General features: G+C 37.1%; 2 protein-coding genes across 5 annotated transcripts in view; one reads left to right on the top strand and one right to left on the bottom strand.

Annotated features, from left to right (window-relative positions):
• The window catches only part of LOC129242762 (peroxidase), a 77,644-nt gene extending 76,106 nt beyond the window's left edge, over positions 1-1,538 (top strand). The window contains exons 9-10 of the mRNA XM_054879593.1: positions 593-698; positions 788-1,538. Of these exons, the coding sequence (XP_054735568.1) occupies positions 593-698; positions 788-908 (227 nt within the window). The 3' untranslated portion in view covers positions 909-1,538. The remainder of the gene's footprint in view (positions 1-592; positions 699-787) is intronic.
• Positions 1,486-24,693, bottom strand: part of LOC129242726 (uncharacterized) — a 31,482-nt gene continuing 8,274 nt past the window's right edge. For all 4 annotated transcript variants that reach the window (XM_054879529.1, XM_054879541.1, XM_054879534.1 and 1 more), the window contains 6 exons: positions 22,235-23,104; positions 21,985-22,171; positions 14,428-14,593; positions 3,770-3,895; positions 3,412-3,556; positions 1,486-3,356 (listed from right to left, as the gene is read on the bottom strand). In XM_054879529.1, the coding sequence (XP_054735504.1) occupies positions 3,089-3,356; positions 3,412-3,556; positions 3,770-3,895; positions 14,428-14,593; positions 21,985-22,171; positions 22,235-23,104 (1,762 nt within the window). In that variant the 3' untranslated portion in view covers positions 1,486-3,088. The remainder of the gene's footprint in view (positions 3,357-3,411; positions 3,557-3,769; positions 3,896-14,427; positions 14,594-21,984; positions 22,172-22,234; positions 23,105-24,693) is intronic.

The raw sequence follows: 24,693 nt of genomic DNA on the forward strand, positions 1-24,693 counted from the left end.
ATTTGAGCAAACTCAACGGCATTTAAAAGAGGAAGACTTATAATTTAAAATACCACGTCTACTTTTTTATGAAGAGCAAAATCTTCGTAGCTACATAACCTCAAAAATGGGCAAAAACAGCGTTTTTTGCACTTTTAGCTTAGGATATCTCAAAATCCTGACGTGATAGAGCAATTTAAACCCCGGATTCGGATTCTACGCAAAAAATTACTTCGGAAATGACACTATACTTTTATAGGACATTCCGAACTCATTTTTTTGCAGACCTGTGTAATTAGTGACTACCAAGCAAATTTTTGTGAGAGAGGATAGAGTTTAAAATATTTATAAAAACAGCAGCTTGCCCTCAAAGTTAAATTTAACAGATTTTGTATTAAATGCATTATTAATATTTTGAAGTCCAGAGTAAAATGAAAATACAAAATACAAAAAACAATTTTTTTATAAGTTTCAAATTATTCCATACAATGTCGCTCATTATCTCAATTTTCCGTTAATTTCTTTCTGAATCTTTAATGAATATCAGTATAAATAAATTATGTCCTGAAGAGCATAGAATTGTAAAAATATTTAATGGATTAAATTTTTTTAGAACAACTAGCTGAAATACGGAAAGCAAGCATGGCGCGTTTATTGTGCGATAATGGTAACCAAATCACCTCAATGCAGCCATCAGCTTTTAAAACTATCTCCAAATCGTAAGTTAATATAACTACATAATTAATCATCACATAAACATTCATGTGTATTTTCTAAAACTATGGAATTCAATTAAAAATCATTTCAGAAATCCCGTTGTGCCATGCTCGGATATTCCACAAGTTGATTTGACAAAATGGATTGATCAAAAGCCATTTGTACAACCAAGTGACACTTTAAATGTCATTCCATTTCATTATGGTAACTGATGAAGAATTCAGTGGCCATGCCAAATGCACACACATGTATTCAGGAGACTTAACCGAATAATACTTCTATCGCTCGTTTACTTCAATGTCATAATATTCAAAAAAAAAAAGTAAAAAAAAAATTTGATAGGTATGCAGAAAATGCAAGCTATTTTTTATGCTGTGTAAAAATTCATGACTCGGTAGATAAAAATATGTCACATAATAAATAACTTTGAAGCCGTTTTTCTCCACATTTTGGTTTTTGACACTATTGAAGTAAATGAGTGGTATGTTGTCAATGATGAGAATATATGAATAAACACTTAAATAATTGAACACGCAAAGGTGTACGTGTATATAGCAAAGGTGTGCGTGTATAACACTAGTATTTAGCGAAATTATGTTTCCCGAAATAAGTATTTTTGTATTAATTATTATGCATCCTGCAGTTTTTATTCAATGAAGTAATAGAACTCAAACATTGAGCCTAGTGAATATTATATAATTATATTTCGAAAATATAGCAGTTGTACGAAATAAGAACATACATACATTCTTTGTCTTTGAGTTACAGGTATTACCAACATTAAATATATACAAACATCGAATTATTAAATAAAACACAGTGCGAACAGACACTGTGAAATATAATACATAAAAAATACCGTGAATTTATACCATGCACATATTAAAACGTTGAAACAAAAACTGAGAAACTCAAACACTTTGTATTTCATTTACTTAAACAAAAGAATTTGTCTTAGACTACAATTTTGTTCCTTACTTAAGTGGCAAACTCCACTATTTTAACAAGTTTCTGCATATTCGTACGAGGGGTGCCTTTTATATTTCGGGATTTGGCAACCCTGGTGTTGCAATCTGGCAACTCACAGCTGTATCACAAAGTTTGACATTTTTTGGCTTTTACGTACTCAGAACGTTTTGAAATACCAGCGCTATTTGTGTTGTTTACAGTAACTTAAAAGATTCATCTCGGTCCAAAAATGGAATTAAATCGTGAACATTTTCGTGCGATTACTTTTTACAACTTTCGACGTGGATTAACTCAGCAACATTGCATGGATGAACTTAATTCATTTTTTGGCGATGAAGCTCCATCAAGGACCAGTGTTTATCGATGGTATGGTGAATTCAATCGTGGTCATAATTCACTCTAAGACGAATTTCGTGAAAGTCGTCCAAAATCAGTTGTTGTTCCGAAAACCATTGATGCTGTGCGCGAACTGATATTGCAAGATCGTCATGTGACCTATCGTGAGATTGAGACAGTCTTAGGCATTAGTGGGACCAGCATACATTCAATATTGCATAAACATTCGAAGGAAATGTTCAAAAAATAGGATCGCGGGGCTTCGAAACACGTCTATGACATCGTGACAGGTGATGAATCATGGATTTACGCGTATGAGCCCGAAAGTGAACAGCAGTCGACTGTATGGGTGTTTCAAGATGAGCCAAATCCAATAAAAGTTGTTCGCGCACGAAGCACTTCCAAGCAAATGGTCGCCTGTTTTTTCGAAAAAAATTGGACATGTCGCAACCGTACCACTAGAACAACGCAGAACAGTAAATTCTGAGTGGTACACAACCATTTGTTTGCCAGTTGTCTTCCAAGAAATTAGGAAAACCAATCGCCAAAGACGGATCACTCTTCACCAGGACAATGCGAGCTCTCACACAGCGGCTCAAACAACTGCATTTTTGAGCACCCAAAACATCGAATTAATGGGTCATCCGCCGTATAGTCCTGACTTGGCACCGAATGACTTCTTTTTATTCCCGTACGTAAAAAACAAACTGAGAGGTCAACGTTTTTCGACACCTGAAGAAGCGGTTGCGGCATTCAGAATGCATGTTTTGGAGGAACCTCATTCAGAGTGGCAAAAGTGCTTCGACAATTGGTTCAAACGCATTCAAAAGTGTATAGATCTTCATGGAGAATAATTTGAAAAACAATAAAGTGATTTTCGATTATAAAAATTTGTTTTTGTTCTCTAATCCCGACATATAAAAGGCACCCCTCGTATAAGCAATTTCCAGTTTGTCTAATTTCGCTGCAGATTTTACGCTTTTATATCAAAATAATAAGAATATGTAATACAAAAACGCAATAAATTTAAAAAGGAGTTAAATCACTTTCAGAAGGTTCAACTTAAATTAAGTACATTGCATAAATTTTAATGTATGACTACTTTCAGTAAAGCGGGTAATTCTTCTTCTTTGCTTTCCGTACATCTGTTTCCATCGAAGGTAAGTGAATTAAACAATGAAGTATAATGATGAAGTTTCTCTTGCCATTTTAAAAATAAATACATCTCCTCGAATATTTCTGTGCGTTCACAAATCTTTGTTTTTAATAGACGTCTGTGATTGTTCTGCTCATTAATTATGTATATTCCAAATGCACACAATTCTTCTATATATGTAATTGGCATTGGGTTGACGCTAGCAGTTTAAAGATTATTGAATTTTTCAGTCTGATATTCATATAATAACTTACTTCTCTTCTATATTGTAATACAAAATAATTTTGATAACTAGAAGCATCTCAGTGTAAAAGAAAAGCCACAGCGCATCTTCACTATAATTTTGAGCGATATTCGCTTTCACCTCCATCAAAATATTATATGCAGATTGAGAAAAATCTATAAGGGAAAGTAGAAATTTAAAATAAGCATTTATTACTTTATAAAAGATATTTATCTACATTTAAGGTGTATCTAAAATTCAAATTTTGATTCATTATTAATTACGAGTACTACAACCAACAGTTTGACAAAATATTATTTAAGGATTTTGCAGTATATCAATATCTAAGTATACATACAGCATATGTATATATTTAAGGGTATACTAACTTTTTAGTGCCAGGTATTTTGCATACTGCAGCTCCGCTTTAATGCGAGTTTCATGTGAGGGAACGAAATTCTGCTTGACACGCATATACATTATTGTACTCAACAAATACAATTTCCGCTCATCGGCTGAAAATATTAATGGGTATTGAATTTAATGGAACTCAACCAAATTTATTACATATGACTGCCTTCAGAGATAAAATTTAAATTATAAACAACTTATAATGTAAGCCTTGGGAATCCTAAGTGTTCTTAGGCACTTGGCAACCGTGAAGATTTGCACTTTTCTTTATTTTATTAAGAACGTTAAATCATTTATTTTGGATTTGGATTTTAAAGCCAAGAGTGATGCGATAGAACAGTTACACGAACTGTTATACGGTAGTACAATAAGTGTAAGAGCGAACAATCTTCGGTTAAAAACGAATTTTGTGATGAGCGTTGAGAATCACTTGTTGTGGCACAAAATAGCGAAGTGAACAGCGATCCAAATGCATATATAAAACATTAAATAATAGTCGTAGCGATTTATCATAGATCCCACTTAATATGACAAAACGATTAGAAAACGTCGATCTATGTGTGTTTTATTGATATCTGGTTACACCATGGAGTACAATTTCATTGATTTCATCGACCGCGCGGCTACCATCCTAGAATATCTAGGCATAGTCAAACTTAAATATTTTTATTAGAGTCTAATTTAAATATTTGTATTGGAAATAGACCCGTGAGCAATTTTAGCATCTACATACAGTCTGTGTCAAAAAAAAGGAACCGTGTCAACAAGTGTCTCTCCCAGCGTTGCCAGAACCAATCGCAGCAGCGTACTAAAGCGATGATCAAAAAAGTAATAGATTGCTGTACTCCGTAATAGGAGTCTAAGAAAAATTACAAAAAAAAAAAAAAAAAAAAAAAACGGCGGGCAATGGCAAACCTCCGAGCGTATTTCAGCCATGAAAAAGCTCCTCATAAAAAATATCTGCCGTTCGGAGTCGGCTTGAAACTGTAGGTCCCTCCATTTATGGAACAACATCAAGACGCACACCACAAATAGGAGGAGGAGCTCGGCCAAACACCTAACAGAAGTCTAATTTTCGTTTAATAATAAATCTACAAGACAAAATACGGATTCCTTCTTATACATACATGTAGATATTCTTTTATATTAAATTCTTGTTCATGGTCCATTGAAAAAATAATCCGCAATTATTTCACGTGAGAAAATGTTCAGAAACACTCACCTTTCCATATTGATGTATCAACAGGATTTAATTGACTAAAACGAAAACAAAACACTCACTATCACACTGACATGCTCATCACAGTGACAATTCTCGAACTGAATAAACTTCTAACAAAGCAGTAAAGCTCATTCAGAAAGGCAGAGTCAAATAAACGTCATAACACAGTCAGTAACACAGGATATCACTAATTAACATATATTCTTCCAACATTAGCGGGTTTAATATTTTAAGCCTTTATGGCCAATGCGCACGTTGCAAGTTGCAACGTGTTGTTATACATATTCAAAATTGACGATGTGCAGTAGCGGAGAAATTATTGTCAAAAGGGCGAATGAAACAAAAATATCTCCAGACATATGTCCTTTTAGTATACATCATGTTTACTTTTATGGCTGCTGCTCACCCTCTCTCGTTAACAATGGGACTTACATAAGCAGCGATGGATAAAGAAGGTTTCGCAATACGTTTTTTATAAAACATTTTTTTTCAAAATTTGGCTGAAATTGTAATTTAAAACATGAACAATTTTTTTCCTGTTTCCTCTTAGAATTGGAAATTGTAACAGATTTCATATGAAGTGTAATAGCGTAATAAACTGAGAACAAATGTAATAGATATATTACAATTGTAATAGACTGGCAACACTGGTCTCTCCAGTTACTGTGTTTTGGAATTTCTCGGGTAAGTTTTTTTCTTCATTTGTTTTGGGATGCATTCGATCAGTTGTTGAAGCAAATTGCAAATGTTAATATATACAAATTATTAATTGTCCTATTAGCTTTGAATTTACACGTTCACTTGGCCATTTATAAAAAAAACGATTTGGGGAGTTGTAAGACAACAAATGTGGGAAGTTGTGAGACACCGTTTTTTTCGACGTTTTAACGCATCTTTCATAAGCACCTGTGCACCTAAAGTGTGCCAATTTACGAACTGGTTATTATACATGTTCTCACTGCGAATAATCAGATTGATGGCATTGCATTTTTTATACACTTTTTTATAACAATTGTCTTTTTTTTTTATTTTTCATCTTAATAAAGAACTAACAACTAAAATAAGTCATTTTTATTGATTAAACCATGGTGTCTCACAACTCCCCACATTTTTGTATTTTGTATTATATTTTATATTATTATATACAATTTTAATTTTAAGGAAAATTGTAGTTTTGTTAAATAGCTTCCAGCTTCCAGTATTCATTGACTAAAGATTCCATCGTTGACATATGCAGAATATTAAGATTTTGAGTAATACGGGTCCAAAACCAAAACCCGTCTCACAACTCCCCATTCTCCCTTTTGTATATATTTTAAAAAATTTTACATGAAAGTATGTACAAAACTACGAGTCCCAATAATCAATAAGCAGTGTAGTCTTCATCATCGTCGAGTATAGCCTGGCATCTTCTTCATGCTTTGAATCAACTTTTCTGCGTAGCTCGTCGACAAACAGGACTAGCTTTTGCGAACCTGACGCACGAGTTGCTTTAAATCATTGACTGGCCTTCCGGCAAGATACGTTTTCATAGTTCCCCACACATTTTCAATGGGTTGGCGTCTGGGGATTGGGAAGGCCAGTCCAATACAGTGACGCCATTTGCTTGTTTTGTTGTTTCTCAATGTGTTTTTCTGAAAGCAGTGGTTTTGATGATGTGGGACGATAGGATATGTTCGCCTCCTTCAGTCGACGTTCGATAGTGTTGATACTCACATCTATTCCCTTTTCAGCAAGAAATGATCGAGCTTGACGATCACTTTATCCTACTTTTTTGTCGTCACTCGCTCCGAGCCGCGCTCGAAAAAGTTATTAACATTTTTGTACACCCTATACTGCTGATTCCACATCACAACAAACTTTTTTGATTTATTAATCACTTTTGCAGCCCTTTCGAATGCGTGCATAAAATATCGCTTCAAAACGCTACGTTTACTTCTCACTCGTTTTTGTTTGGTTGCGTTTACGGGAATGTTTCGAACGACACTAACCTGAGTTCGCACTGGCGTCGTAGCTTTTGAGTTGGACTATTGCGCAGCAAGTTATGGTTGAAGTTACAAGAAAATACCCGGTTCTTTTCTTCTGACACATACTGTACTTCACGTTTTCACTCAATTTTCTTTAGAATTGAAATTTTATATAAAAATACATTTAAAGCCCACAAAGTCTGCATTCACCTTACAAATATTTTTAAATTTATTAAAAACACAATATAAATTTATAGTTAAAAAAGTATTTTATTCATTTATTCTTTCGGTTTTTAAGTTACAAAAGCAAAAGAAAACAACAAGATGCCACACTTCATTGTTTACATAACGGTAATTTCAGCAACATGTAAATATATAGCGTTATCTAATAATAAGAGGTGTTATTTTGATATTCAAAGAAAAAGGTGTTTTTTTAATATAAATGATCTGATGTTTAACTCATTAAAAACAGGAAGGTATGCCGTTAATAGTGGAAAATAACATCGTGCAAATGACGACCACGCTCACAGGACAATATCCTTTTCATGAAATTTCCCATAACCGAATTGCAAAGTGGCTGCTCTATGTCCTCGATAACCTCACGAATTCCATCTTTGAGGCCAATTGTGATCAACCTTCCGAGAGGTAACACGGTCTGGAAACTTTTCCCGTAAAGGATCAATGGTTTCATTGCTTGTGTGGCCACGGCGCCGTCTTGTTGAAAATAAACGTTGTCCAGAGCAATACCATCCCATTCCGGCCATAAATCGTTAATCATCTCTAATCTAATTCCAAAAGTCTAGTATCATATATAAAAATTAATGTTTGTCTACCCGGTGTACACACCTACCTCATGAAGTTGTGATGAAGTTAGGGTGTATTGTTGTACATACATAGGTATTTCAAATATTCGTAAAATTCGTGTTTATGCCCGATTTAGCTGATATTCAAAATGCTCTCATATCGCCTCTATGAAAACACATATTTCCCCAAAAAATAGACCTGCTAGATAGCGCAGAAGTAGAGATTTTGAGAGAAATTCTTTAACGTTTTTCTATATTTTATGAAAACTCCACATAATATTTCTATTTACTTTACTATTACTATTACTTTACTTAGAGCATAAATACATACAAACATCAGTCGCTGGGCTGCCACTTGCGGCCTCCGAGTTAACTCTGAAAATATAAACCTCCACACTTTCGACTTCCCAAATTAAACAACCACGTTCTCCCGTTTCCATCGGAAGTTAGGTATCTTAGAGTGATACTTGACTCCAAACTCAATTTAAACCTACACATTGAAAACCGGATAGAGAAGGCTAGTAAAGCATTCTATTCCTGTAAATCTATATTCGGTAAAAAATGGGGGCTCAAGCCACAGGTCGTACTGTGGATGTACAACGTAGTGGTTTTGCCATTTTTAACGTATGGATGCCTAGTTTGGTGGGAGGCTCTTCGAAAGGGCTATAATACAGGGTGGCTGATGAAAGCCGCTACCAAAAAAAAATTGAATAACTTTTTTCTTTTTAAGTTATCTGTTCCATTTTTGTTTTAATTTGCAGTTTGATCTTTAAAATTTATTAAAATGGATAACTGGGACACGCAAACAAGAATTTGGATAGTCCGCCGCTATCACGCACTGGAGTCCGTAGTTTTGGTACAGAGAGAGTACAGGCGGATGTTTGGCGGGGATCCCCCGAGCAGATGGACCATAATGAGACTGGTGAATAATTTTGCTGAGCAAGGAACAGTCGCAAGAAGGCCTTATCATCGAAACCCACCAGTTCGGACGGAGGAAACGATCGCTGCTGTAGCTGCAGCTATACAAAGCAATCCAAGGGTTTCAACAAGAAGCTTATCTGCTCAACTTGGTGTCAGCCGACAGTCTTTGCAAACAATAATGCACAAAGATTTAGACTTATTTCCCTACAAAATTCAAATGGTTAACAAACTGAATGCAGCAGACTTGCCGATTCGCTTGGAATTTTGCCAGAAGATCCTGCAAATGGTGGAAGAAGACCAAAACATGTTAAACTGCCTTTTCATGTCTGATGAGGCCCATTTCGATTTAAACGGCAATGTGAACAAACAAAATTGTCGAATATAGAGTACTTCTAACCCACAGATACTCCACGAGACGGAATTGCATCCTCTTCGCGTGACAGTGTGGTGTGCGGTTTTTTCACGCTGTATTGTCGGGCCTTATTTTTTTGAAGAAAATGGTCACACCGTTACGGTTACTGGAGACCGTTATTTGAAAATGCTGAAAGAATTTTTCTATCCAGAACTACGCCGAAAGAGAATTCCTTTCAACTCTGTGTGGTTTCAACAAGATGGGGCAATGTCTCACATAGCCCAGACTATTATGACAGAGTTGCGACGAAAATTTCCCAATAAACTGATTTCAAGAAACTCCGAATTTCGTTGGCCCCCCAGGTCGTCTGACCTTACTGCACCTGACTTTTTCTTGTGGGGTTTATGTAAACAAGAAGTTTATAAAACAAAGCCAACAAATTTGGATGAACTAAAACAATCCATTCGGGCAACAATTGCGGCTATCCCTGTCGCAACTCTCAAAGCAGCAATGAACAACTTTTTACTAAGATGCCGCACTTGTGTCAACGAGCATGGGGGGCATTTAAATTCAATTATTTTTAAAACTAGTTAAGCTACATTTAATAAAATTTAATGACCTTCAACTTGAAAAAAAAATAAATGAATTCCATACACCAAAAAAAAAGTTATTTGAGTTTCTTAATGTAGCAAAATTCATCAGCCACCCTGTATTACTAAACTGGGGAGGGTGCAAAACACTTGCCCCAACTCTGACCTGAATGTCGTTTTGCACTTACTTCGCATCGAGTTAAAGATTGGCCTCTGGAGACAATCTGTCAAGGGACATGGTAGCATTTTTGAGCAGTTAACACTGTATTTCTCCGAACTTCGGACATATTTGAGGGTCATGCTAGAGCAATCTTCCCAAATAGGCAGGATTGGATCGAGAACAAAATCTGCTCCAAGATGGAATCGGGAGTCGGAGCAGGGCTTTTCTCTATCTCCGAATTGCCGAATAATGCAGGTGTACTTCAGGCAGAAGTATTTGCGATCCTGCTGGCATGCAAAATGATTAACATTGTGCAGAACCAAACTAGTCAACTTCAAATATCTTGGATGTGCAGATAACATTTCTCTGATCTGGGTTCCAGGACATAGGAACATAAAGGAAAATGAAATTGATGAGCTTGGCTCGAAGGGGACTGAATTAACCTCAGAAACTTCCTACCCGGCGGCATCCACTCCTCGACAGTTAAAGACCCCAGTACAATAGAAGGAGAACTCAGAAAGGTCTGAGGACTCCACGCCATTCAATTCGTCGCTGTGGTTAACGATCATTGGACGATCGGCACACACGCGGAAAAGCTAGGTTTAACATTTAACCCCAATTGCTGAAACTGTGGGAACCTTTCAAAGAAGGAGACTATTGACTCTTTGTGCATGTCCGGGTTTGGCAGCTTGACAATTAAGGTCATTGGGTGCTCCCATCTTCGACAGCCTGGGGCAGTGTGCCCTACCTAAATCCTTCTCCATTACATTAACAGCTCTGGCTGGCTGTAGATATCTGCCTGTTGGAGGTCTCATAATGATATCAAGACGGCGCTTTAGTACTACTTGGGGAGTGGACTACCTATCTACATACATACATACAAACATACATATGTATGTACAAATCGATTCATGCTGTTATAAATGCGGATAAATCGCATTTTTGAATTCCTTTAGCTTACCAGGAATGGTATATTACAAATGTTTTCACCCAAAGTGGGTGCGTCTACAATACTTCTCCACAACATAAATCCACCTCGTATATACACATGCCCCACAAAGACTGCGTTCACCGGAATAGTCTTCTTAAATTTATTAAAAACAAAATAGAATATTATGATTAAATTGAAATCTTTACAATTTGTTTATTCACTACATTCCCAGCTTTTAAGGGCAAAACAAAAAACAAGATTCCCCACTTCACTTTTTAGATAACGGGAAAATAATTTCAGCAGCATGTAAATGTGGCACCAAAAAGTCTGCGTTCAGCCTGCTTATTTTAATGATACCGTTAATTTTAAGATATTTTTCCTTGTTTATATTAATTTTCGATTGCGCATTACTTCGGCGGAATGTTAACAAGCTTAGTTGAACATTTTATTTATAACTGTAGATAATTAAAGAACATGGAAGGAAAGGGAAAAGAAATAAGCGTTTCTGAGAAGAAAATAATTATAAAAATGTGGAAAGACGGAAAAAGTTTCCGAAATATTGGAAAATCTATTGGGAGAACGTATTCCTCTATTCAGCGAGTTGTAACAAATTTTCGGCAAACTGGAATTTTTACATCTAAGCCCAGGTCAGGGCGTCCGAAAAAATGATCGAAGAGCGTTCTATAATCAACTTGGCAAAGGTTAACCCCCGGATTACATCCTCAAAATTAGTTGAAAACATAAATCAAACATTTAAAAAAAGTATTTGCGCTGAAACTGCCAGAAGAGTCAAGCTGGATACCATGGTAGAGTCGCCCGAAGAAAGCATTTCATTTCTCTTGTGAACAGACGTAAACGCATTCAGTTTGCTAATGAGTACATAAATAAGCCTCCCGAGTTCTGGAAAAAAGTAATATTTTCAGGCGAAAACCTGGAACTGCTCTTGAAAAGCAAAATCTTGTTGGCACGGTTAAGCACGGAGGTGGCGAGGTTATGGTTTGGGGCTGCATGGCGGCAAATGGGGTGGGTCAGTTAGAATTTATTGATTCGACGATGGATAAATGGGGATACTTGAACAGACTAAAATGAATTAAAAGCAAAGTGCGGAAATTTCGGCTTATCAAGAATATTTTGGTTTCAACAAGATAACGACCCGAAGTACACAGCCGAGATCGTTAAGCTTTGGCTCTTGTACAACGCCCCAAAACAACTTAAAACACCGCCATAGTCCCCAGATCTTAAACCCATCGAGCATCTGTAGGATCTATTGGAAAAAAGAATTCGCCAGCAAGTGATTACTAGTAAAGACTTTTTGCGGAGTGTCATGCACGCAGAATAGAGGAAGATAACAGCAGAGGAAACAGAGAAACTAGTAAGTTCAATGCCAAATAGGCTGAGTGAAGTCCTGAAGCAACGTGCATATCCAACTAAATGGTAGATTTAATTTTTACATATAGCATATCATGTTTTTGTATTAGACTTTAAGACTGAACGCAGACTTTATGGTCGCTTTATTTACTTGTTACAGTCATTATTCACCATTATCTAAAAACTTATGTGAGGATTCTTGAAATTTACTTTTGTTTTTGAAACTTAAACATATAAATATATACAAATTTATAAAAATTATAAAATCAGGTTGTGTGTTTCATTCACTAAAAAGTTATTGTATCAATAATCAACTTAAACTGCTATTGCTTTCGAACTGATATCAATTTTGTCCATGATGGAATCGAAACGTAATTTTGAGCTAAAACCCAAAAATAGTTTTTAATAAAGTCCTTGAACACCAAAATGTGAAGCCATGTAATTTCTGCTCGAACCATAGCACGTTATAACTAATCTTTAAAACACTATGACGAGCACAGGAAAAAATTCGTTTGTGGCATAATTGGTTGGAAGGTTAATGTCCGTGGTAAGAAAAAGCAGAAAATCTCCGAACGCGCAAAACACTTGTCTTATTTATGCCTCTCACAAACAAACTAAACATGCTACATTGCTAAAACCATGAACATATCTTCGAGACGAGTGTACCTACATTAAAAAATTATAATCGAAAGTCGACTGTACGCAATAGCCCGAGAAATTTGAAAATTCACCTTATTTTTTTTAACAAACCTCGTACATAAACTGTTTTTTTATGATATAATAAAGCTTCTCCTAAAAAAATATGTGCCGTTCGGAGTCGGCTTGAAACTGTAGGGTCCTTCCATTTGCGGAACAAGATCAAGACGCACATCACAAATAGGAGGAGGAGCTCGGCCAAACACCCAAAAAGGATGTACGCTCCAATTATACAAGGTAAAGACCAAAATAAACAAGACTGGCGTCATAAAAATCTTTTTAATAACGCCATCTTTTTAAGGAGTTAGTGCCTTGGAGTTACATCCCTAGCTGACTTCCAATGAAAGCTTGATGACATTAGGTTCCGTGGAAGCGAAGTTATTGCGTCTAAAGTGTCAGTATGTTTGTGTCATCGGTACAAAAATGAGTTTCGAACAAAGAGCTAAATCAAATTTTGTTTTAAAATTGATAAAACGGTTACCGAAACATTTGAATTGATGAAAAAAAGTGTATGACGATGATTGTCTATCTCGTGCCAGAGTTCATGAGTAGTTTACACGTATCAGAGGTGGTTGAAACGACATAAATGACAATGAACATACGGGCCGTCCAGAATCAGTAATCACCGAAAACTCCATCGAAATTGTTCATAAATTTATCTAAAAGGAATATAAATCATCGTTGAAATTCATGAAATTAGGGTTAAGTATCTTCAAAACATCAATTTTTCGCTTTTTAACTGATCATTCGAGCCTACGAAAGGTCTGTGCACGTTTCATTCCGCACAAGTTAACTGAGGACCAAAAATTGCACAGAATTTAACATTCGAAAGAACTCATTAAAGAGGTGAGAAACTACGAGAACCTCAACATTGTAACTGGTGATGGAACGTTGGTGTTTCCAACATAAACCTGAAACTAAGCGTCAAAGTGCCGAATGGAAGGCTCCAGACGAGCCACCACCCAAAAATTGAGTTTGGAGAAGTCAAAAATCAAGTTGATGCTCATTTGTTTTTACGATTTCAAGGGAATTGTCTACAAGGAGTTCGTGCCAACAGGCCAAACCATGAATGCAGTTTTCTATCTTGGCGTTTTGAAGCGTTTGTTGCATCGCATTCGTCGAATTCGCCCTGAAGTCCGCGAAGGTGGAAGCTGGCGCTTATTGCATGATAATGCACCATCTCATCGATCCACTCTTTTGACTGATTTTTTGACTAGAAATCGCATTTTAACCATCAATTACTCACCGCATTCGCCTGATATGGCTCGCTGTGACTTCTACATATTCGGAAAATTGCATTTGGCCATGAAAGGAAAACGTTTTACGTCCGTAAAGGCCATCCAAAAGGCTTGTACCGACATCCTCAAGGACATTCCGGTTAATGGCTTTTCGAAAAGCTTTTAGATCGCGCAAAACAGTGTATCAAGGTCCGAGGGGACTATTTTGAATAAATAAACTCGAAGTTATCAGAACAAAGCTCCTGTTGTTTCTATTTTAGCTCAGTCTTGTTTATTTTGGACTTCACCTTGTATATACTATATACATATATATATATATCGAAACCCGTTACTTTGTCTAAAATATGTGTAAGTGAATACTTAATTTTAATACTTCACAAATACATACATTCTGGATTCATTAGATTTTTGATTGTACACTCCAACGTCGTAATTTCGGTTCGATATTTTAATGATAGACTATCAAAATTTATTCCACAATTCGTACATTCTCCTTGACTTGATGTAATTTCAAATCCAGTACACTTTTCGCAGTAAATTCCGGATCTAACATTCTAAAAATATAAAATGATGAAAGTTTCTTTTTAATTGCAAACATATAAATTTAACACAACTGAGAAAATATAAAAATATAATTTGTATAATGGGCTGGAAACAATATAGGTAGTAACTACAGAGCTTCTGAACGGAACAATGAGCTTGGGTTTCGAGTCTTAATCAATGCGGTAATATTGCGAAGCATTATGTTCGATGTCAAAATTTTGCAAATTTCAAGTGTTCGAGCGATTCCAATTTTGACGCTTCATGCATGCAAAACTGAGAAAATCCGTCATCAGTGAAATTTGTGATGGAATATAAAAATTAACAAAATAATTTTGTTTTTTTTTTTGTTAGGTTGCCACATCTATGCTTAACCTTCTTACAAAATTGTATCGCCATTGCTTGTCATTTGTAAAAGTTACGCCGTCTTAAGTAAATCTATCTCTGCACGTGTTTTCGCATTTTACAGTTACGAGTTTTTAATAAATTTTGCATTAAAAATGAATTCAATGGTGCGAAATCCTTAGATGAAATTTGTGGTGTGCGTCTTGATGTTGTTCCAGAAATGGAGGGACCTACAGTTTTAAGCCGACCTCGAACGGCAGATATTTTTTATGAGGAGCTTTTTCATGGCAGAAATACACTCGGAGGTTTGCCATTGCCTGCCGAGGGGCGACCGCTATTAGAAAAATGTTTTTCTTAATTTTGGTGTTTCACCGAGATTCGAACCAACGCACCAACGCTACGGCGGCCGCACGACGACTCGTCTACCTTAATTAAATTGTTGTCACAGATGTGACCAAGGCGACGATGCCATAACTCATGGTCATCACTCGCAATCATCACCTTGTGTCTACTACGACGATTATATTCCCTTTGTTTGCCATTTGACTTACTGATAGAAGATTAGCACACAATTGTGGATTAGTAATTATTGCTTTAGACTGACGTTCCTCTTTGCTAATGTTCAGAAACATATCTATGTCACCAATGCATTCCGCTTTAAGACTTGAATTATTAGCAGTATCTACTAACATTATTTTCTATAACTGGGCGTTTGCCTATGAAAAACGAGCTCTCACCGTACCAATCTGTCAAATTTACTCGTACATTACACGCGAGAAGCGAAGCAAACAATACATTATCATGTTTAGGTTTGTTGTTGATCGGTTTCTTTTTCTTTGGGCAGACAGACCTTCGCAAAATGCCCAATTTGCTTACAAAAATTATGTGCAAATTTCTTATTTTTTGTGAAAATTGCATTGTCGTTCGAAGTGTTGCTCTTTGGATCTAGCCTTGATTCTTGCAACAAAGTAGTTTCGACATGCTCAATTGTTAAGAGTTTTTTGAGCATTTTCGATGGTAATAACGAAAGTACCAAATTCAGCTGGCCATTCACGGAGGGATGATTCACAAGGATGATTGAGGTTACCACTTCATCATTCAGTGACGAACCCGCACTTTCGTGACGATAAGGAGAGCATTGCAGTGACATTCAGCTCCATGCTGCCGAACTCAGAGAGTACGGTATGATTTAATTGTTTTAGCAATGCGACTCTACTTTCACTTAGACTTTTTTCTAGTGCATCCCATGCATCTTTCGCTGTTTTCTTGCTATCGATATATGAAAACACGTGTGAGTCAATGAAAAGAAAGCTCTCGGAAAGACATTTCAAATCCCGACAATCTCACAAGCCCTTGATAACCAGATACGATTTAACATTTTTTTCCACGCGTTATATTTACTGCGATCGCGCTGCTGATTAATCCAAAAACGATAAATTCACACGATTAAATTAGGTTTCTAGCGCAACTTAGTCCGATGACACGTTTTCTGCAAATTATATTAATTTTTGATAATTCGCTTTTATATTCTCAAAAACATTAGCCCATAGAATTAAAAGACACCTGTGGTTTAGTTATCCAAAGAAAAGCTGCTATAAAAAATTACGCCTCGTTCACAATTACAACAAATACACCAATAGATGTTGTAACAGAGGATAGCATAAAACGCGGAATTGGCAGCTTCCAACCAAATCGTGAGGGTCAGATGACAACAAACTATAGATATGATGGCACTTAGATTCGCCACTATTTTTGTGGCGGCGATTCCAATTAATTATATCCCCTAGAAATAGGATCAAAGAAAGAGTGGTTTTTATTCCCAATGGACGAAAAACCACACATACGAGACCTCTATACCGAGACGAGCCAATCATACTTATAGTTAAAAATCCTAGAGCGATTGCAGGATGCGCATATCAGGAGTAGTGGTGAATGGAACCCAGAACAATACACTAGCCTTATACACTTGCTCTTCAAAATCGCCCAAGGAGAATAATCCATCAAAGAATAGTCTAGAGAATAATCCAAAGAGAATAATCCATCGGGTCTGGTGAATTTGAGAGCCATTATTGGTTCTCTCGAGCTTTGCCATACAGTGTCGAATCCTGTTGTAACTTCCATTGTCAGCCCACGGCTTCAAAGCAACCTCCACAATACTTTCCCGATATTTCGCATTTACCTTGACACCAGGTTCAATGAAAACGATTGGAGAGCGCCCATCTGCGGTTACCGCGGCCCAAACCAAAACCTGTGACGGGTGCTGCCTTCTGGTGGCCAATCGATGACTCATATTCTAGTATGAACGGTCGGTCAAATAAACTCTATCGATTTGGGAGTTTACGGATTGCTCAATTTGAAACATTTTCTCGTCAGAAAACAAAATGTTAGGAAATTGACCGCTTTCGGCCAAGTGAAGCAACTCCTTCGCTCTCTCAAGTTTGACTTGTTGTTGCTTTGGTGTGAGATCATGCTCCTTTTGGATCTTGTAAGGCTTGACTTTCAGATCAATTCTCAGTATGCGGCAGATGCTACGGTCAGATATTTTCAGTTCTTTCGCCATTTGATTTGATTTGATTGGCACTTCGTCGGAGATTTCGCTCAAGTCGCTTCTTCACTTTTTGAACCGTTTCACGTGACGTAGCAGTATTTTGATGACTACCTCCATGAAGTTTCACGATGCTATCAGTATTATTGTAATGAATAATGGTGTAATAAACAAAAACTTTATTTTCTTAAAGGTGATCGAGCTCACGAACAATCCCTGGTTGTGATTTTCCAGCCAAATATAATGCAATCACATTATTACGTTTGAAATCTAATACTGGTTTTCTCTTTTCGCGTTTACTCTCGGCAAAATGCTTCCTCGCGCTCTTAAACAATACTCTGGACTGTCAAATTGGTAAATTGGTTACACTTCGAGTGCCGGACCCTGTATAATCGCAACATATGATCAATTTAGAGGTATCGGATTTTAAATTGAAATAAAACAACGAAAATTCAAATTAATTATGCTCTTTTTATTATTTTTGTGTAGAACCATTCATGGCATTTATTTTTTAAAGATAATCCCTCTCAAATGTTGCTCGCAACTGTGGCGTATTTTAGGTATCCGTAAACACTAATTTTGGATGCCTTGCTAGAAACGTCAGATGGCGCTCGACAACACTCAAATTGAGCAAGGTGCATAGGAGGAGCATAGTGAAAAGGTTTTTAGAGGTGTGCTCTTTAACAGAGTGTTATTGGGCTCTGAACGAATTTGACAGAATCAGCTGATGGGCTGACAAAACAGGCGATGTGTTTACAAGAAAACTGAGATTGTGTTGGTGATATACGAAAAAAATCAACACAATGTAATATCAACACAAGTATGTATTATTATAATTATTCAATAAGTACCCGTGCTTGACGACAGAGCGCGTTCCTGAGGGGAATTGGTGTTAGCATCGTGTGCTGCCATCTATCAAACAACGGCAAAACAAATTCCAGACTGATTGATAGGTTAGTTTGGATTTGGCAACAATTCGAGTAAGACGTGTTTCGTGATTTTCGCTAAGATGGAAAAAGAGCAGTTCGGTAATTCGCTAAAAGCAAAGTAGGATGCTGCTATTGGGACGCTTCATCATCTATAACCACAGTTAGATATTGGTTCAACGAATTTAAACGTGGACGGACATCCGTTTTTGATGAGGAGCCACCAGGACGCCCGGCAGAAGTGGTTACCGAGGAAATCATTCAAAAAGTCATTGACATGATTCTCGCTCATCGACGAACGAAAGTGCGCGAAGTTACAGAGGCCATAGGTGTGGCGATCGGAACGGCAATTATTATTTTACATGATAAGTTGGTGATGAAAATATTGTCGGCCCGATGGGTACTGCGACTGTTCACGGTGGACCACAAGCGTATACGGCTGTTAACTTCGTAGCAATGTTTGGAGCAATTTAAGCGAGATCCGAAGAAATTTTTGCATCACCGTTGATGAAACCTGGATTCATCATTACACACCAGAAACTAAGTAACAATCCAGGGCAACTCGGATATGATACTTTTTACTATGTAGAATGTACAAGAATCTAAATTGGCACCCTCCGAAGCTAAACGGCGTAGAACTGACTCTTAAAGACTATGCAAAGTACCTTCGAGTAATTTTGGTCTAATCCTTCAATAATGTATTGGTGCTACTCAGCTGTAGTAAAGCCAATATTACTCTATGGTGCTCTAGTCTGTCTGGCGACAGGGGCAATTAAAACTACTCCTACGGCAGCACTTGAAAGAATACTCAACCTACCACCGATTGACATTGCGACGAAGGTCTGTCAGCTAGATCTGCCGCAAGACTTAACGCAACGGGTGAATTTACCTGTGAAATATTCGGACATAGCTCAATACGTGTGAGTTATCGCACCAATTCGGACTATACGATTCCGAAATACAATTGGGTGAAGAGATTCCGAACAACAATAGAAGAAAAGGGGTATGAAACCTAGTCCCAATACGCTTAACATATTTACTGACGGCTCGAAAATGATGCACGGAGTAGGTAAAGGGATTTTTTGCGCAGAGCTGGACATCAGGCGGCCAATTGAGCTCCCTGACCATTGCGGTATTTTTCAAGCAGAAGTCTTTGCGGTAGGAAATGCTGCAGAAATAGCACTAGGAAGGACATCGAGCAACTCCAACATAAATATATACGTTGACAGTCAAGCGGAAATAAAGGCAATAAACCCATATGAAATTTCATCTAAAAACTTCTTAAGACCAGTGAAGCCATAGCCACATCTATTGGGTACCCGGACATAAGGGTATTGCAGGAAACGGAATTGTAAATGAGATTGCCAAAAGCGCTGTTTTCATACAATTCGAACAAGAAAACGACATGCTAAAACCTTTAAATACGGAATACAATGACATCGCTGCGGACATGAAAACACGGATAGACAAGAGGTGGAATAATCTAGCCCCTTGTAAAACCGCAAAAATCATGTGTACACAGAAAGAAAAGCAGAACTGTCGTAGGTATACTGACAGTCCACAATTTGTTAGCGGCACACGCATACAACATGGGAATTGCAAACAATGATAGCTGCAGATTTGGCAATGAACTAGAAGAGAGGGAAACTCTTGCATACCTTCTATGTTCTTGCCCTGCATTAGCTAGAACCTCTCTCTACAATATGAGAGGTTAGAATGTCTCTAGTAGTTAGAGCTTCAGAGCTTACTTAGATACGCAAAAGACGCAGACTTATACAAGAAGGCTTCTACAAGGAAACATAAAGGTCAAGCTCCATCTGGTACCACAAAGGACAAATAGGTCTATATGATGGCTTTGAGCCAGCCAGGTCAACCTCACCTAAGTAACCATCAAAACAATGGCTTTCTCCCGGTGAATCTGCTCCAAAGAAGGCGAAGACAGTCCCATCGGCCGGAAAGGTCTTGGCGAAGATTTTTTGGGATGCGAACGGCGTCATCCTCATAAATTTTTTATAAAAAGAAAGAACGATCACTGGACAATACTACATTACGACCGTTTTCGCAAAAAAATTTAAGGAGACACGGCCGCATTTGGCGAAAAAGAAGATGCTGTTTCACCACAATAATGCAACAGCACATTCATCCGGAGTGGTCTCCCCCGAATTGCACGAATTGCGTTATGAATTACTACCGCACCCACCGTATTCACCCGATCTGGCTCCCTGCGACTTTTTCTTGTTCCCTAACATGAAGAAATGGCTCGCGGGAAAAAATGTAGTTCAAATGAGGAAGTCATAGCTGAGACAGAGACGTGCTTTGGAGAGTGCGATAAATCCTATTTCTTAGAGGAGTTAAAAAAACTGGCCGGAGCGTTGGGAAAAGTGTATCTTTCTAAAAGGGGACAATTTTGAAAAAAAAAAATTGTGTCTTCACTTCTAACACGGGTACTTATTAAACCCGCCTTGTAAATCATTTCACTTTAATTTTATACCTACATTTCTGCGCAAAAAATATATACAAAATGAAAAGTGTTCGTATGTACACACCAAAAATGTCACGTTCATATGCACCAAATTATGTAAAGAAGTCGAAGACGACTTCCCCTACTAGATAAACTGTACATATGAAAGAAAAGTGACACGAAACCTTTTTTTTTAATACGATGCAATTATTGAAAGAAACACAAACTGATTTAGATAACAGTACATTTCCAAATGTTTTCGGCCGCATGGATAGCAGAACGAGTGGCTTTAGCGGAGAATGGAATTAAATCACCTGTTTTAAATCCCATTGACTATTTTTCGGGATAATCAAACAAAAGATCTTTGGCAAGTAACATATTTTAGAAAGAAGGTGGATCGAAAATTATAATACGAGCATATAGGGAATTATTTCAACAGCACTTCCATAAAATGTAGCGGTTTATTTATATGCCACTGAAAACGTTCCTATTCTTTTGTTACTGCTCTAAATTTTTTTGTTTCTAAAAAAAATCTCTCTTTTTAATTACGAATTGGGAGTTAAGCACGAAAAAGTAGATCATCTACTTATATGTGCAGGTATTATAAGAAATAACGAATTATTAGCAATGGAAAAGCAAACTAAAAAAGTAAAGAGTTATTCGGATATAAGAAGTACAGCCTTAGATTTACTACTTAATTCAACTTTAATATACACCTTCATCTACCTCTATAACGCCACATACGAATCCTGCATTGCTAAAAACAGTGCTCGAAAAAAATTAAGTTTTCTTATTTCTTGCCAGATGATTTAAAGTGTTTAACCACCTTTTTCAAATAAATATTAATAATTTGTTTTAAAAATGAGATACGAACCGAGATATGGTTCACTAAAGACATCGGGAGGAAAATGGGCCAATATTTCGCTTTTGATTTTAGGACATATCTGTTTTGGAATTAAACGTGTAATGCCTAATTTTTATTGAGATAATCTGATGATATAATTTTAGTCTTGTTTTAATAAATATTTAACTTAATTATTAGTTTCTCTTTTATTATTAGTAAATATTAAGTTAAAATTATCAAATTAAGCCAAATATATTCATCTAGAGTGTAATTAAAAAACTCACAGTGGGTTCGGTTTCTACAACATTTTGGCAAACTTCACATTGACAGTCGATATTAATTTGCTTCAAAAATATGTGTCTTTCTTCTCGGGTGTGTCGCAAATAATGTGCTTTGTAAGAGACAAAGAGCTCTTCGCCTTTTTTTATATATCGCATAGTCCTTCCCATAACCATTCCATTATCCAGAATACTACAGTTAAATTAAAATACAATAAGAAAATGGAGAAGGAAAAATAGTAGTACGTTATCTTACACAATATCAACATTTGGAGCGCATGAATGCTTGAATTTACGCAAAGTGGGGCACGGCAATGATAGTACTTGATGTATCTGATTACAGGTTATGCTCGTTTGTAAAAAGTAGTCCATGAAATGTGCGTGAAAATTATGAACAAACTTTTGTACCAATTTACTCCGTTCCGTAATGGGCATTTTTGCTATGGATTCGCAAATTGAACGGCCAGAATTTGGAACAGCAGCCATCCCGCCATAGATTAAAAACTTGAATTCATCCGCGTTAAAGTAGAGTTCTGCTAATTTATCTTTAAAGACAGAAACCGGTCGTTCGATCGAATTACATAAATGAGTGTGTTCCAGAACTGGAATCGAGTCAACAGAAAGTTCATTTTGATCCCTTGACTGGAGCTGCAAATATCGCATTGATAGGTCAACTACTTCGGCTTCTGCTGTATTGAAATATGCATTTATGTCCTCTGGATTCGGTTCTCGTACGGGATTTATTAGGTTTGTCCATTCAGCAATTTGATCATAAACTGTCTCATATTTGGGTTTATCCGTTAACAATGGAATAAGATATTCAAAATCGAACGTGTTTAGAAGTAAATGGCAATGAAGCCGCATCAATATGACACCAATCAGTATCATTCTGTGGGTTGGTAATATACGAAGTTTCTTGTAAAAAGTATCGACCAGGTTCGTTTTCCTAATAATAAAAAGTGCTAAACGGAAAGCCGTTACTACTAGAGTAGAATACTGCATTTCACTTAATTTTGTATAACTCGGTTTGACACGCAACAAATTAACTATTGAACCGAACTCAGAGTCCTCTTTGGCAGCGCTCTTTTCAATTTTTCCCAAAACAGTTTCCACAGATGATAGTTTCCTGTTTCAAACATATAGAAAGAAGTTCAATAATTTTAATTTATCTGGGTGTTTGTTACAAAATAGTTGCCACATAAAAGGGTCATAATATTCCTTTTATGAACAAAATGAAAAAGTAATGGTTTTATAATACCTTAATAATACATGGTTGAGATGAAAGTACATTAAAAGAAAAAGGCAAGGAGAATTCAGAGTAACTCTTAGGATTAGGATAATATTTTGATTATTTAGAATTGCAGTTACCGTAATTGTAGTCCATAAGTTTTTTTGGCTTACAATTGCTATAATCGCAATCTTGAAATGAATGATTGAGAATACTTTAGTGGTGGTCCCAAGAATTTAGGGATTACCAATTACAGTAATCGTAGTCATGAAAATTGCGAACACGATTATACTTGCATTTTTAATTTTCTTATTTTTTCAATTTCTTTATTTATTGAATCTTTCTTGTATAAGAAACTAACAATAAATTTACAAATCCTATATACCAGAGTAATAAGTTCCCTTGCCAGTGTTTTCAGTCTCCGATTCTTCGTAATTGGGAGCCAGAAAGGTCTAGGTTCCAATTTCCCTTAAAGCTTCCGTTATCTCTCATGTCGATTGTGCAAGATCTTTTTTTTCGGGTATGAAGGATGTGGATGGAGAGAGCTGAAAAGGACGTGCCTCCAATGACCGAGATTCCATTGCCTTCGTGGACAGACCCTCGTGCGGGATGGGATAATTAAGATAGTGCAGACTTGAAGAAGTAAACAACCCCAAAATTTTGGGTGTAACCTTTGACAGTTTGCTCTCCTTCTCAGCGCACACAACCGCAACTGCCACTAAAGTCCAAAACCGCAACAAGGTCCTCAAATCGCTTGCCGGCAGCACTTGGGGCAAAGACAAAGAACTGTTGCTATCGACATTTAAGGCAATTGGTCGGCCGGTTTTGAACTATGAAGCGCCTGGCTGGTCGCCTGGAACTAGTGACACTAGCGACCGTTTGCCTCCTGATGTCCTCGGTTCAACACCTACACAACGAGGCACAAATGTTTCCAGTAATGGAGCATAACAAACTGCTCAGCACGCAGTTCCTACTGGGATGTTACCGCAGGTTTCACCCCTACAGACACCTGCTTGAGCCTGAGCCACCTCCCAGGCACGTCAGGAGACATCTCTTAAACTACGCTGACGAAATCCAAGACAAAACTGACCGAAATCTACTAAACCTGTTAGTGTTTAGACAGTCAATAAACGACATTCACCGGGAGACCGTCACCACCTTCTTAAGCTCCCGTCCTGTGAATGCCGTAATCGGAGTCCAACCCCCACCTATAGCAGATGAAGAGCTCCAGTTTCCTCGTGAGACACGTGTAACACTGGCACAATTACGTTCTGGATATTGTAGCTGGTTAAACTCCTACTTATCCAGAATCGACTCCGACATACCAAACATATGTCCGGCATGTGAAGGCACCCCGCACGGCACTAACCACCTTTTCACATGCCCCCTAAAACCGACTCATCTAAAACCCCTCTCCCTCTAGATGAGCTAGACGAAGACGACCGGTGATATGCCCGTCACTGGCGGGGCTACTATTACTGTTAACA

This window comes from Anastrepha obliqua, chromosome 1 (genome assembly GCF_027943255.1).
Source record: "Anastrepha obliqua isolate idAnaObli1 chromosome 1, idAnaObli1_1.0, whole genome shotgun sequence".
NCBI lineage: Eukaryota > Metazoa > Arthropoda > Insecta > Diptera > Tephritidae > Anastrepha > Anastrepha obliqua.